The sequence below is a fragment of the Pelobates fuscus genome, chromosome 2, assembly GCF_036172605.1.
Source record: "Pelobates fuscus isolate aPelFus1 chromosome 2, aPelFus1.pri, whole genome shotgun sequence".
Lineage (NCBI taxonomy): Eukaryota > Metazoa > Chordata > Amphibia > Anura > Pelobatidae > Pelobates > Pelobates fuscus.
In genome coordinates, this window is record NC_086318.1 from 317,159,277 (window position 1) to 317,175,484 (window position 16,208).

The 16,208-nt window shown below is 39.7% G+C and overlaps 1 protein-coding gene across 1 annotated transcript; it reads left to right on the forward strand.

Moving 5' to 3' along the window:
* Positions 1-5,845: 5,845 nt before the first annotated feature.
* LOC134587265 (sestrin-1) lies at positions 5,846-15,112 on the forward strand. Its single transcript, XM_063443528.1, has 10 exons — positions 5,846-6,134; positions 9,792-9,857; positions 10,539-10,739; positions 11,184-11,366; positions 11,479-11,712; positions 11,838-11,985; positions 12,382-12,491; positions 12,767-12,957; positions 13,319-13,463; positions 13,935-15,112. The coding sequence occupies exons 1-10, from the start codon at positions 6,057-6,059 to the stop codon at positions 14,019-14,021; spliced, it is 1,443 nt and encodes a 480-aa protein (XP_063299598.1). The 5' UTR covers positions 5,846-6,056; the 3' UTR covers positions 14,022-15,112.
* Positions 15,113-16,208: the final 1,096 nt, after the last annotated feature.

Consider the following 16,208-nt stretch of genomic DNA (forward strand, 5'->3'; position numbering starts at 1 on the left):
AACCCTATAGGGTCAGGAATACATGTTTGTGTTCCTGACCCTATAGTGCTCCTTTAACTTTTGAACAGCCCTTGATATGTATAAAAATATGTTCAAAGGTTATGCGTGTATACATGTCATGTATATAATACATGTGCTAATTGCGTTTTTCAACATACATCAGTATGTGTACAAATATGTAAGTATGGGTATGTAATAGTGTGTGTATATGTGCATGTGTATAAATATGAGTGTATGCATGTGTACAGGGCCGGATTAACATAGGGGCTGATGGAGCTGCAGCTCCAGGCCCAGGCCCAGGCCCAGGCCCAGGCCCATGGAATAGGCCCATTGATTTAAAAAAAAAAAATTGACCTTTTTTTTTTTTTTACACACTACTCTTAGGGTTGTTCACCTGGCTGGTATTTATTTATTTGAGGCTGCCTGGCCGGTGCCGATATTGCAGTAATACCGGCAATACAAATGCTGGTATTTTTCTCAGTATAAACAGAGATTACTCTGCAATACTGGCCAGTAGGGGTCGCTGTGTGTGTGGAGAGAGGCAAGGATAGAATGTTACAGCATATACCTGCATTGCTCTACTCACTGATCCGCGGGGGAGCAGCTACACAGCACAAATAGTCCAACCAGCAGCTCCCAGCCTGCAGAGACAGCCTACAGCTCAGAGAAGTGAGGGATGGGGTAAAGGCTGCAGGGAGACATGGGGACACTAAGACACTAGGAGACACTATGAGACATGGGGACACATGGAGACCTCTGGGGATGCTGAGACACTTGGGGACACTTGGAGACATGGGGACACAGACACACATGGGGACACTGAGACAAGGACACACACACACACACACACACATGGGGACACTGAAACACTAGGGGACATTGAGACACTAGGGGACATGGGGACACTGAGACATGGGGAAACAGACACACATGGGGACACTGAGACATGGGGACACTGAGACACTGGGAGACATGGGGACACAGACACTAGGAACACAATGTCCCCAAGTGTCTCAGTTTCCCCATGTCTCCCAGCCAGTGCTCCTGGTGTCTCAGTGTCCCCATGTCTTCCAGTGTCCCTAGTTTCTCAGTGTTCCCATGTCTCCCAGTGTCCCTAGTGTCTGTATGTTCATGTCTCCCAGTGTCCTTAGTGTCTCACTGTCCCTGGTCTCCCAGTATCCCAGTGACTCCATGTCCCCATGTCTCCCAGTGTCTGTGTCCCCATGTCTCCCAGTGTCCCCATGTCTCTCAGTATCCCTGGGAGACATGGGGACACAGAGACATGGGGATACAGAGACATTGTGATGCATAGTCTCAGTGTCCCCATGTCTCACAGTGTCCCCTCGTGACATGGGGAGACTGGGAGACAAGGGGACACATACACTAGGGGACACTGGGCGACATGGGGACACTGGGAGACAGGGAGACACTGGGAGCAATCCATCTATACAGCAGAATCAAACTAAGTAGTTTTTTGGTGATTTCATAGAATTTTCTCCGTCACCCCTTGTGATTTACATCATGGGATGTCACGCATAAATAATTAGTTATGCAAATTAGTAAGGCCTGTAATTTTTTTCCAAGAAAGGTGGCAACCCTAACTATTCTTTACATACTCTTGCTTAAGTATGGAAACTTAAGAGGGATGTAGAGGAACAAAACTTGTGTGGACTAGCTGAAATGAAATTAGTAAAGGTAATGCCGACTTTGGTCTCTCTAACACTGTGCCATGTTCCCTTTCTTCTACACTCACTACATCCACCTTTTCTCTGTCTCAGACTGTATACCAGGAGCTTCTTGCTTCTAGTAAGGTTAGGATAGAAGTGGACCAGCGAGTACTAGGGGACAGTCCTTAGAAAGCATAGAGCAAGCTCAGGAAGCTGTTGGCCAGCATGCCTGATTGGCAGGCAGCCTGACATGCATTCATGCTAGACTAGCCTTGCAATTCTTTGGGCAGACACGCCTCCTTTTTGGGCATGTTTGCCCTTTCGGAAGTTCTGGTTACATGAACCGCGTCACTGGCCCACCCTTTTCACCGCCCATTGACGTACTGCTTCACTGGACACTGCTGTTAGGGGGTATGGATTTACTTAAAAGCTGAAAGTATGAATTAGAGAGAGTTTAGCATATTTTAAGAGAATCTTAGTTCTTTTTATAGCTGCATCCTATGAGTTTCCCTCTGGCAACGTCTCCACCAGATACATAATGCTTGAGAGGTATGTCTGTTTTAGTGTTTTTGGTCGATAAGATTCTATAATTAGGCCCCTCATAACTGTCAGCACCAGGCCCACTGGGCTCTTAATCTGGCCCTGCATGTGTATGTGTAATTGCATGTGTATGTTTGTGTATGTGTATGTATATAATGTTTGTTTTTTTACTTCCAGTTGAACTGTGGTGACCATTGTGCAGTGCTGAGTGAATTCATGGATGAATGTAGCTGCAGGTATCAGTTTGGATTACAGTCACCTGTCCTGTAATCTTCTGCAAAATGTATAATTTAACGACAGAGTAGCAGAACTGGAAGCATATTTGGCTTGAATTTTTTTTTTTTTAAATTGACTATTGTGGCCTTGAATTTTAAATTCCCCACAATTCTCATTTTAGTAAAAAACCCTGTAACTGCATGACAGGAGATGTGATGTGCGTGCTGTATGTAATGTGACTATTGTGTCCTTCTCCTGTCCGCTGCTCGCACCCTTACTGCTAACTCATGCTTGTAAGACTTTTCACGGGCGGCTCATTTCCTTTGGCACAGCCTGCTCACCCCCATCATGCTCTCTGCTTGTCTTCAATTGTTTAAGAACTCCCTCAAAACCCATCTGTTCAGAAATGCTTACGGCCTTCCAGAGTAACTTTTATGTCACAAATCTGTCACTTGCTCTCTCCTGAAGAGCTACACTCCACTCTCAGTTCTGCTACTTTCCTATGTTTGATGTCCCCTTTGATACCCTTCCTTTTGTGTCTTTATACTCCACCTCTCTAGACTGTAAACTTGTCTGAGCAGAGTCCTCGTCAACCTATTATTCCTGTACCATTTTGTAATTGTCTCAATTATTGTTAAATTCCCCCCTTTCATAATATTGTAAAGCGCTGCGGAATAAATTGGCACTATATACCGGTAAATACTACTACTAATAATAATGCATGTATGTATTGTTGATGTCAGAAGCTATTGAGGGTTGAGTGAACACAGTGATGTGTGTGCAGGGTCAAGTGAGAGTCAGTGATGGCGTCAATGTGGCATGTAAATTGCAAGCCAAAGAGAAACACTCTTTTTACCATACATGATGGTGCTGATCCTTAGATCCAGACTATTTTTTAGTTAGTAGGTGCTACAACGTAATAGGTGTAAACCTCACGGCACATTGTATGGTCAATATTTACATGAGTCGTTTACCGATCCTCTAACTTTAACTGTGCCATTATGTAGTAATTTGGAACATCACAACCATATTTTAATTGAACTTTAGAATTACTCAGTTCTTAATTTTTGCATAATAATAAAATAGAATTTTGTTGCAATCCGCTTCTTTTTTCTCCATTTGCACTGGACCGTGGATTCCTCCTTTGAATCAGGAAGGCAAGGAAAAAGGAGAAAATACGTGGCGGGACAAAAGAGAGGTATGATAGCAGCTGTGGGTCACTGCCACACAAGTTTAGTTGACTTCACCGCGGTTTAATGTCACGAGACATACACAATAAGATTTTAGACGTTACATTTTTCATAAACACTGGTGCTTGGCTTGGGAACACTTGTTATGCTGGTTAAAGTGGCACTGTCATCCCCCTCCTTTACCACCAAAATAAATAGTATTTCATCAAGATAGAATCCTTATGAAATATTAATTTTGACTGTGTTGGAACTCCAATCTAGTCAAGAAATATACGAAGACAAAGTAGACACTAGACTACAATACTGTCTCTGCATTTCATCTCTGCCCAACTTTCTTAAACTCAAAGCGGAGTTTAAGAGTCAGTCCCGACAGCCGTCACCAGTGATGGCTGAAAGGAATTGTCTGTGTCTATGGAAGATCCCATGACGGACAGATTCAGGCAAATCTCATTTTATCTTACCCCCCTCCCCGGCCACCAGATCCCCAGTGGCAATGTCATCATCAGGTATCTTTGCAAATTTGGCAAAGTCTCCAGACGGTGACAGTGCCGCTTTAAATCATAATCCATTTCATGAATAATTGTGAGAATTGTGGCAGTGATGATGCAGGGACGCATATACTAATGAATACATATTTTTCGCTTTTAATTTTGGCTACACTAACTGCACATATTTATTATTTGTACAGTGCTATGGAATCTGATGGCGCTATATAAATAATAAAATAATAATAATTATTATAATCCACTCAGTGGCTGCTTTAGTAGTATATACTGGACTTCTCAGTATTGCTGAAGTAACTTTCTGTCAAGTTGGGTACATGGGTTATGATGTCAGGAGAGATGTCCCTTGCATCAGGCAATCCAAATATAGTTGCACCAAATATACTAGCAAGGTATGTAAGTAATTCTATTGGACCTTCTGCAATTTATAGGCCAAAATAGCCACAACGGAAAACATCTTTCAACTTGACAATGTTTTCAGCTAATCTGTTTTGGCTAACAAATTAAAAACTCACTGGTGGTCAATTCCCGACAATTCACGGTTTAGTTAATAACTCTGGATGCAGTGCTATCTGATGATTTCATATTTACAGAAAAGGGAAAATAGAGAGGTTACAATCCAAAGACTGACTCAGAAATAGCTAGTAAACGAAAAACAAAACTAGCTCCCTTTACTGTCACTTGCAGGTTGAATAATAAAACTGCAGCTAGGGGAACAAAAACTGTTGTAAAGGAGTTGACATATCCTTAGCATTTCTGTGTGTAAGAAAATGATCCTAAATAATGATGTGCAAGGTTGTTTTTTTTTGTACCAGTATCTCCTACTACAATCAGAACCATTGTAAAGCTATATGCTCAGCACATGAAAACCAAACTGCAATCTCACTCCCAGAAAACCCATGTATAAAAATAATGGCTATTAATTGGAAAAAAAAAATAACAGCCACCTCCAGAGGATCAGAGGTGAGATTTGGTTTATGAACACCAGAGATGGATCAAATGGAAAACCCCAGGCTGTTCTAAAACTACAAGACCCATGTTGCTCACCCAGTCTTAGAGGTTACACTGGATCATTGTATCTAATGCCCCCTGTTTTGTAATTTAGGATTTTGGCTTGTGTCCTGCCATGTTTATTCCTTGTTATGAATCCTATGGATTAAGATTTGCACAAATAATGCCCTGCTTCTTGTATGTATTCTGCTTGTGTTGGGTGTTTTGCACACATCTCCCTTGGGACATGCATGCACATAGTTATTAGGAATAGGAGGGAGTGATACACATGTTTTTACCCCCCAAAAACAAGATCTCTTTTCATACTTGTTATTTAAAACACAAGCAGGCTTGAGGGAAGAGGGGGGAGGAAGGAACATTAACCTATTCCTTTAAAAGTTAAAGCTCTTTAGGATTTGTGAGGCTTCTGCAGCAGCAAATGTCCATTTTTTTTTTTTTAGCAAGCTTTGTGATCCAAATCCAGAGCCAAAGGGGTTAATTAAAATAAAAAATAAAAAAAGTGTTTGCAGAGCCTGGTGTTTTTCAGATCCTCTTGTTTTTCTCAGGCAGAGGCTCCGCCCCCATTACATCAGGGCGGCAGGCTCGAACGCCCTCTTCTCATCTGTTCTTTTTGAAAGCGGTGATTGGCTGCTGCGGCCATGCGCTGTGTGCGCCGATTGGCCAGCTTAGTGTGGGCGTGTGGCTTGCGGAACTTGTTTATTAGTCTGTGTGCGGGCAGGGGTCGCTGGTCATTGTACGGTGAGGCTGCAGGGAGAGCACCGGGCGCAACACAACTGCCCTAACTGTGGTCATAATATAGCGGGCTCTGCTCTATAGCCATACAGACCGTGCGGGCACAATCTGGAAGTGCCCCACCTGAGCCCACTGTGAATATCAGCACCGTAGCCAGCTGCTCCCTTCCCCCCCCCGTTATCTGACACTAGGTGACAATGAGGTTGTCTCCGCGGGCAGCTAGTCCAGTCCCAGAAATCATGTGCAGTCAGTGCAACGGAGGGTGCAACAACAAGGTAAGCAGAGCAAGCCTCTCAGTGCAGGGCCCCCTCGGTGGGTACAAACATGGTCCTTCAATGCTATGTGCCAGGCTACCAGGGGCTGGTCACCCCCCCCCCCCCCCCTCCCGCTAAAATATGCTGGCGATCCCTTTACCTGGGTAGAGGTGTTTTATCACCCCCAGTTCATTGTTTATTGATTGGTGCCCCCAAGAGGTGTTTGCCACCCCCAGTTCATTGTTTGGTGCCTGGGCAGTGGAGGCTGTTTGTGCCAGCTCTCTTGCATGAATAGTTTCACAGGCTTGCATCAGTCAGGGCTTACACTGGGCTAAAAGGGGCTGAGACTAGACGTGATGAAACAATGTGTCCTTAAGTCCAGTTTTGTGAGAACAGGATTCTGCTTTTGGAGTGTTGGAAGTTGCTTTTTAGTAAGCGCGGTGTTCCTCCGTCGTCCCTCCCCCATCCCATTTTACAGATAATTTTGCTTTTTGTGTAGTTTTTCTCGAGAGTTGACCTACGATCTGTCTAAAATATGCCACTGTAATCCTTGATTGGGTCACTGGTTATGTTTTTTTTCTTTGGAAACATCAGATTGTCCAATTTTTGTCCTCAATGCATAATTCTAGATCCTCCTTCCTGTTATTCACATTCATTTAACCCCTTAAGCACCAGACTTCTGGAATAAAAGGGAATCATGACATGTCAGACATGTCATGTGTCCTTAAGGGGTTAAACCACTTTTTCCTCTGCAGCCTATTTCTCTGTATTTTCATAGATCTCCTCCTTCCAATCTTCTTTTCATAGTTTATCACATTCCTATTTAACAGAGTAAGTTGTATTCACTGAAGAATGAATAAAAAACCAAATTGCAAAAACATGGGTAAATTCTGCAGTTTTTTTTTGTTGTTGGCCTATATTTAGCAATTTAGGTTTTGGTTGACTAAAATGTATGTTTATTAAACATCTAGGCATTCAACTTGACCTCACCCTCTCCCCACTCTAATCTCTAATTTCACAGTACTTTGTCCTTTTATTAATATTATACTTGGGACTTGCACATATTCGCTAGCTTAAGTGTCGCAGTGTTACATGAACTGCAGCACACAAAAAATGCTTGTCTTGTAACTGTTTTTTGTCTATTGGTTCTGCACTTATCTGGGTATCATAAGTTGGAATCTAACTTAATGTCTGATATCACTGTCCTAATATCCAAGATTCCTGCATCCATTATTAATCCTTGTTGTTTTAAGTGTCATATTTGGCATGAGGACTACTGACCCTCTCATGTCAGGAACATGTAGGGGCAAGTCTGTATGGGCAGGATGTTCATTGATTGCATCTTTGCTTTACTGCTAAGAGCCGAAACGTTGAACTTCTAGCGAACCCTACACTTTCCTTTTAAGACTCAGCATATTTGATTTCTAGTGGTTTGTCTCATTGACATGATTGGGATTGCCTTGACTTGAGACACTCTGAGAACCATCGCAGAGGCTACAGTAATATTTTTAGGTATTGCGCCATGCTACAGTATTTGGGATTAGTCTGCTGAGTTCGATGAATCCTTAATGCACATCTGCTGCAGCGGAGAAGTTGCCTCATCATAGAAGTCTGACCTATAAATTTACATATGATGATGTGCATCATCCATTTGTGTATTCACCTGCTGTTTTTCATGTCTTCCTAGATTTCCATATTAAGCTAATTTTTTTTGCATATGCCTTCAGAACTCGGTAGTCTTTTGTGTGTATATGTGTGTGCGTGTGTGTGTGTATGTATGTCAAATCTAATTGTGCACAAACCCATTTTTTTTAATGAAAAGAAACAAAACCACATAAAACCTACTTTTATAAAAAAGCAAAACGCACCTTCTTGCAGTATGTCATGAAAGTAGGGGGAATGAAATTTGCAGTGTCATCATGTGTTGACATCCAATAATGGCTGGTCCCTGCCCCCAGATATCCCCCCTCTCAGTTCATACCTTGTTTATTTTTACTTTTGCTCTTTGTCTATGCAGTGCATCCTGTGAAATTAGAAGCTGGGATATTGTTTGTGTATTAATCAGATTTATCCAAGATTTTTTTGGTTTACCTTAGTAGGACTGGATTCTGTATCCGTAGTTACCTGCTGGGAAACAAAGCAGTATTTACCACCTCTGCAGATCTATTGTTGGCGTACTTGGTATGCTAGCGTTCCTATGGGAAAGAATAAGAATGAATAAATCCCTAAAGGACCAAAATGATCACATTTGGCAAAATCCAGATTGGGTATTGTTAATGTTTTTAGGATTTCAGTCACGTCTACAGTTGTACCATGAACATACTCGTCTTTGTGCTTTAAATCGTCAATATTTCTCGGTATTTTTCTTGTTTGTCAACAAGTCACTGATGTTTACTCCCTCAATCCCACCCGATGCTTAATGGATGCATTGAGGATTGCTCGTAGAAAGCTGTAGATTTAACTTCAGAAATCCAATTTTCTATTGCCTTTGTCTAAATTTGTCTGCAGCGTGGCTATTATGGTTGTTCAGCAGTAAATCAGTTGGGGTTCGTACATGTATGTGTACAGATATTTTGGGACCTATTGAGTAGCTTGGTAGACCTGCTGCAGCTGTTTACTGAACAGTCTTCCTTTCACAGTGAAGAATTTAAATGAGTGATGTAATCTATGACAAATGTAAATCACACTTAAAGATCTCTGTAGTGTATGCTTCAGACTGCACGTATTGAGTTAAATTTTACAGGAATTGGGACACTTGTTAAATTAAATATTTCTGAAATTTGCACACTAATCTAAACCTAGTTTGTCACCGACTGGATTAAACTGTAAACTAGACCCGCTCTACCCACTCTTATTCATATTGTATAGATTTTATACACCGAGCTAGATTGTCACCTATGACTCTACCTATAGGGTTGATGTGTTTGGTGCATTTAAATTGAGAGTAATAACCTGTAATACGCATGTTGGTAAAATCTTCATTAGTGAATGCAAACCAGCAATTAAGAGTCTGGTTAATTACGTTTGTTCACTTTATTATAACCAGACCCTTATTGGTTTACTAAGCTAGTTAGTCCGAAATAAGAAGGCACAGTGTTAAACTGGCTAGATGACGTCATAAGGAAAGGGAATATAGTTAGTCAGCCACTGGGTCAGAGTGCGTTTTTCTTATTTCCGTTTCAGAAATCCCCCTTTTCTATTGCCAGGCCTAGAGAAAGGAAGCAGGCTAGCTGGGAAACTAACTCTAAACCTTGTATAAGCTTATGTCTATGATATTAAATGTTATTTTTTTCCCCCCTCACATTTTAATCTACCCAGCACTTCAGTTCTTCATATTCTATAAACAATATAAATGACCATGTTATAGTAGGCATAAATCGGATTAAACTATGACTCAAATCTTGCTTTGCATCTGCAATCTATAGAAATTAAGAATACATGTACCCATAGTCCTTTTTGGCTTATCCTTCCATAGCATCCCTTTTAGTTTCAAAATAAAATCAATGTTCTTACTCCTATTGCAGTTTTGTGGAAAAATGAAATTGACAGTAAGGGATATAAACCTTTCTATCTTTGTGTATACAGAGTATGGTCCAGGAATATATAGCTTGTGAAGGAATTACAATTTTCACTCCTGTAAATGTTTATATTAACATTTATTTATTTCCTCTTTTCTAGGAAATGGGCACCCGCGTCCCTCACCCATTAGGACATGGGCCTAGTCGATTTATTCCAGAAGAAGAGGTTGGTGAATGTTTTTTTTTTTAAGCTATTTTATTTATTTTTCTTTACCACAAATACGGAGTTCCTCCAATCTGATGCTGTACCTATAGCCAGGGACTGTATTGAAGTACACTTCTGACACTACAGCACAATATTTTCCCATAGAATTGAATGAGGTTATCATTTGCGGATTCTTTATATAGCAATCAGAAGACAGATAACTGCCTGTATCTTTCCTGCATTTGCTAATACACCGCACTTCATGTCTACAGGGATTTGCTGAGGGCTTGTGTTTGTATGGGAGAAGTGCCAAGCATATACTGATAACATAACACAGCAATGGCAGAACTAGTTTGCTTCAGTTTGGAATCTAGTGCCACCAACGTTGATGGTGGTCAATTTGTATTGCATTTTCTAGAAATATATTTGTATTGCTTATTCTACACAAAACCTGGCTAGTTTACTTTTTTTCTTTAAAAAATAATTGAATGTTTTGGCAAACTAGGTATTTTGCGGTCTTATTCCTATATATGATGAGGATGAATGTATAAAAACTGAATATGCATAATTTGTGAGTTAGATGACTGCCACTAATACAGCATTTTCTTATAGAAGATATAGCTGGAAGTATAGTAAATTGTGTGAGCGGTGTACATGGCTTGGCTATAACTGGCTAACTCTCTGTCCAATCCTTTTCTGCAGATTCTTCAAGTTGGGAATGAAGATGCCAATATGCACTCGGTGTTAGCCGAAGCCTTTGCAGATCTGGGTCGCCTGGATAATATAACTCTGATTATGGTGTTTCACCCCCAGTATTTGGAAAGCTTTCTGAAGACACAGCATTACCTGCTGCAGATGGATGGTCCTCTCCCAGCGTGTTACCAGCACTACATTGGGATTATGGTGGGTATATGTGTGTTGGTTGATACATTTCAATTCTGTGTACAAGAGTACACATAAAGTAATGACTGTATCTAACGTGCTTGTCCAATCCAGGCACTGTATGTGTTCATACACATTTGGGACATGAAAGAATTTGGGATATAATATCTTATTTGGTCAGATACAGAATTGTGATTACACATGACAAATAAGTAAACGTTTCCACCTTAATTTTCCAAGATCTGTCAATAAAGATCACATGCAAATCTTGCTTTGATATGTTTACTGAAAGCTCTTTTTTTTTTTTATAATATATGCTGCCATTCACTGTATAGTTAATAAAAGTATGTGGGATCCTTTGCTGACCCTTAACTATAGTTTTAATATAGAGTTTTGGGCTAACTTGATTGCTGCAGGTAGATTCCTTTTATTTATTTTTTTAATTTATTTTTTCCTCCACTCTAGGCTGCAGCAAGACACCAGTGCTCTTATCTCGTTAACCTGCACGTTAATGACTTCATTCATAGTGGAGGAGACCAAAAATGGCTGGATGGTCTAGTAAATGCCCCTCAAAAGCTGCGCAATTTGGGAGAATTAAATAAAATGTTGGCTCACAGACCCTGGTTGATCACAAAAGAACACATTGAGGTAGACTGCCTCTCTATACAATTTGTGGATTACAATATATCTGATTTTGTCTAAATACTAATCATCAATGCCAAACTCTTCAAAGTTGTTTTTTCTTTTTGCGATCTTACAGCAACTGCTGAAAACTGGAGAACACAGCTGGTCTCTGGCAGAATTGATCCACGCAGTAGTTCTTCTCGCACACTATCATTCCTTAGCTTCTTTCACATTCGGTTGTGGAATAAATCCTGAAATTCATAACTATGGAGGCCACACGTTCCGGCCCCCATCTGTAGGCAACTATTGCATCTGTGATATCACAAATGGCAACCATGAAGGCCATCATCATCCGACAGGAAGTGTGACAGTAAGTGAACTGATTGTCCGATACAAATTTTTTTTCTACATACAGCATGTGAGCATTGTTTTTCCTGTGGCTTTAAACATTTTTTTTTAAATTTTTTTAAACTAATTTTTGTATTTATATTTCAGCCTTCTGAATCCTCTTGTGAAGTTGAAGCTTTGATGGAGAAAATGAAGCAACTTCAGGAAAGTAGGCCTGATGAAGAAGCAACTCAAGAAGAGATGGCAACGCGTTTTGAGCGTGAGAAGAGTGAGAGCATGTTGGTCATTGCTGCAGGTAAAGAATAGTACTTTATATACAAAGTGTAGGTAATAGTTTCAATAACCTCAGCTGTATGTAAGATGAGCAGGAAATGCCATGGTATATCAATGGCTTAATACAGTGAGGTGGCTACCTTGTAGCTAAACAGGGAAATATTCTTTCATGTGAGATTAATACAACAGCCAATAGTAGGAAACCTCTAGATTTGCATTAATTGGCTGTGTCTACACACGTTGCAATAGACATTATTCATAAGTTGCATCATTTTGTAAACTTTTTATATAAAAGTTGGGCCCTTGTCTCCTTCAGACCTATTTGGGCTCTTTAGTATTTTATTCTTACAAATGCCACTGAGGTGGTTCAGTATTTAAAACCTTCTTAATAGCTGCATTTGTCTTTCCCCATACAAAGATGAAGACCCATCACCAGCTAGAAATGTATCCCAACACTTTGAAGACACCAGTTATGGATATAAAGACTTCTCCCGCCGTGGAATGCATGTGCCTACTTTCAGAGTGCAGGTAAGGAATACTGTACTGGTTTTTACAATCAGTTGTCTCCAACCCAGTCCTTGTGTACCACCAGCAGTCCAGGTTTTGCCAGTATCACAATTTGAATAATAAAGGGAAATGCATAAATCCTGTACTGTTGGTGGTCCATGAGGACTGGGTTGGGGGACCATTGTTCAAGATTATATGTAAACCATAGGAGTTGATCTGTTTTTTTTTTTTTTTTTTTTACCATAAATATTAAATACAACTTTTCTTAATGATATGTGGTTCTTGTTTCCTAATAGGATTACTGCTGGGAAGACCATGGCTACTCTTTAGTTAATCGTCTCTATCCAGATGTTGGGCAGCTACTAGATGAAAAGTTTCATATTGCGTACAACCTTACTTATAATACCATGGCAATGCACAGTGACGTTGATACTTCCACACTGAGACGTGCCATATGGAATTATGTTCACTGCATGTTTGGAATAAGGTGAATGCCATTTATTAGTCCATTTGAGATATTTAACATCCGTGTTTAGTAGGGTATTATTTTTTTTTGGGGGGGGGGGGGAAGGAGGTGTGAGCTGGGAAGAAAAACTTGGTGGCTGTTAAACAGAGATTAATTGTGGGAGCGATACTTTAAAAAAAGTGTGTATTTAGAATTTTTTTTTTTTATATCTTAAACTTAAGCACAGTTAATTTTACATGAAAGTAAACCTACCACTTGAGAATGTAGTGCTAAAAACCCTACCATAACTTTGTAAGATAATTGTAGAATATGGCTAGATTGAGTAACCTAGTTCAGAGACTTCTGGTTTTGTTTGTTTTAATATGGTATTAATGTTCTGCAGGTATGATGACTACGACTATGGAGAAATCAATCAGTTACTGGACCGCAGTTTTAAAGTTTACATAAAAAATGTGGTATGTAGTCCAGAGAAAACCACAAAGCGAATGTATGACAGTTTTTGGAGGCAATTCAAGCACTCTGAAAAGGTGAGCTATGAGTTATTTATTTTAAATCAATACCGAATTGTCTATAACTTTAATTGTCTTGTCTAGTTGAATATGTTGGCATGTATTAGATATTTTAAAATATTATAGTAACTGGCTTCTCCTTCTGATACCACTAACAGAGTGGTAACTTCCCCTTCATTGTAACTAGACTGATGACCAAAGTCAGCCAAAAGTAGAGTTGCAAGTACTGCAAAAAAAAAAACATAGACAATCTTTAAAGAGACACTAGAGTCAGTGCAGTGGTCCTGTCCTTTTTAACCCTGCTTTATAAATAATTGTATTTTATTAAATATAAATATATAATTTTCTACTATGCAGGGTTAAGTCCACCACTAGTGGCTTCGTATTCATTCCACTGGCATTTCTCCCTTTCTATTCCATTGAAAACAAAATATTTTGTTAATGAATTGTAATGTGGGGCAATATTAACTTTTTTCTTTGTTTGTTTAGGTCCATGTTAATTTGCTTCTTATGGAAGCGAGAATGCAAGCGGAACTGCTTTATGCTCTGAGAGCAATCACTCGGTATATGACCTGAGTTCATCAGACTTGACTTAAAGAATGTTTCAAAAGTTCCTTTATGGGTTCTGAACTTCTTCCGGGTGCCCTTGGCCTCTTTGGTAGCTAATATTTCAGATATCCATTGTGCCATAACTCATATTGGCTGTTTACAGTCACTGAAAGACCGTAAACAACTTACAGATCAACGTTGTAATGACGGGATGCCATCGTCCTATCTTGTCATGAATGTGCAAGGCTTATCTGTACATTGCAATCCAGCAGTCACATGTGTATCCGGTTATGGCTACATAGGCATTATGAGTTTCATTTTCTACTTTCCCAAGAAGGTGGACTGGGAAATATATGCTTTTCTCATAAGTGTGTACATTAAACTGGTGCTGCTATTCTGCTGAACCGTGACAACCGATGCAGGCGTCCTAATGAAGCTATTTAATAAAAATAAAAAAAAATAAAAAAGTGAAAAAAAAAAATTAATGGAGAAGGTGAACATTTCTACAACCTGAGCCCATTCTTACATGTTTGCATTTTTTCCTTTACATTTGTGTGCTCATTTGCAAATTGGCCATATCGGCAATCCTCCTGCATCCCTATTTTGCAGGTTACGGCTCACTTTTGGCTATGTTTTTGCTGTTAAAATTCAAAGCTGTGAGAATTTTTTTTTTTTTTACCATCTTTTTCCATAATGGTTGAAATCTAAGTTGTCTTCCTGAAAAAATTTATATATTTTCACAATCTGCTCAGAATTTTCACAACTACAAGGAATGTGGAATATACTTCTTGGTTGTGGGATGTACACTTGGTATTTGCAAGTTTTGCCATTCAGTTTCCTGTATCTGGAGTACAGAAAGTGAGTTGGGTAGTGAACGGACTTCATTTGTTTTGAATTATTGGTCAACAGTTTGCAGCTGCTTAGTACAACACCGTTGGATTTTTTTCTTTTTTAAGAATAATAACCGGTTTAATAATGTGAAAAGTTGAGAGGAAAAAACTGGTTAACTGGTTTTGGGAAACAAATGTAAAAACTGAAGACTTATGAAATTAGTGAATGTTAAAAACTCTTTCAAAGTCTCTGCACTTTTTTTTTCTTAAATAAAAAGTTAAAGCAAATTCTGTATCTTCATTTGTAGTGAAGTTTGATTTTTGAGCTTATTTAGAATTTGACCTATATAGAAAGGATTGATCATTGTGTGAGTTGTATATTCTGCTAACTTTTAATTTGCTAATATGAGATCCAGTAGAAATAAATCTTTTAACCCCTTAAGGACACATGACATGTGTGACATGTCATGATTCCCTTTTATTCCAGAAGTTTGGTCCGTAATGGGTTAAATAAAGGTAACTTTAGCTGTCACGCTTTACAAGTTAGATTCAAACACTATCCCTGCCTATGATCTAAGATTGCTAGTTTATTAAAGGAACACTATAGCTGTATTCCTAATGCTATAGAGCCTTAGGGACCCATTTCTTTGCTTACCTCAATCAAGCGCCAGGCTCACTCTGCACTGGTGACCTCTCCTCGACAATAGACGTCAGCTCCCGAGTGGAGCCGCATGCACGGCCAGAGGTGCGCGCACGCATTCAAACCCGCCCATAGGAAAGCATTACTCGATGCTTTCCTATGGGGATCTTTTTTGACACTGGACTCCGTGAGGACTTCTAGCAATTTCGCAGTTTCATCTCCACAAACCTTATTAATTAACAAATGTAACCTGATCATCTTTTTGAAAAATATATATATATATTTTTTTTCTATTTTAGGATGCATGGCAACATGCATCAATGCCCTGGCAGAGGTGTGACAGAGGGTTTTATGATGGGGCACAACAAAAGTTCTAGGTTTCAGCTCCCCATCCTGTAGTCTTGCCTTCTAAATTCCACAGGCAGAGATTTCCAATTCCATTTTCTATACTTATTTAGTAAAAGGCCCACTGTGATGCTTCACGTGATGTCCCTGTGGCTATGAGTAGCTCACTACAGTGTGATTAATACAGATCACACAATCAGACCTCTTAAGAACTACAAGGTCATAAAGAGCTTAAATGAGATTGTAGTGTGTACAGTATAGCTTTTAAATGGCTGTAACTGTGTGTTGTGGGTTTAACAGTTTGTGTAATGTAGTGTGTATGCTTTGAATGCTAAATAAACCAAGAGAATATCATTGGAGAAGTTTGAGGGGTGTAACCTATGGACTACATGATCTTGC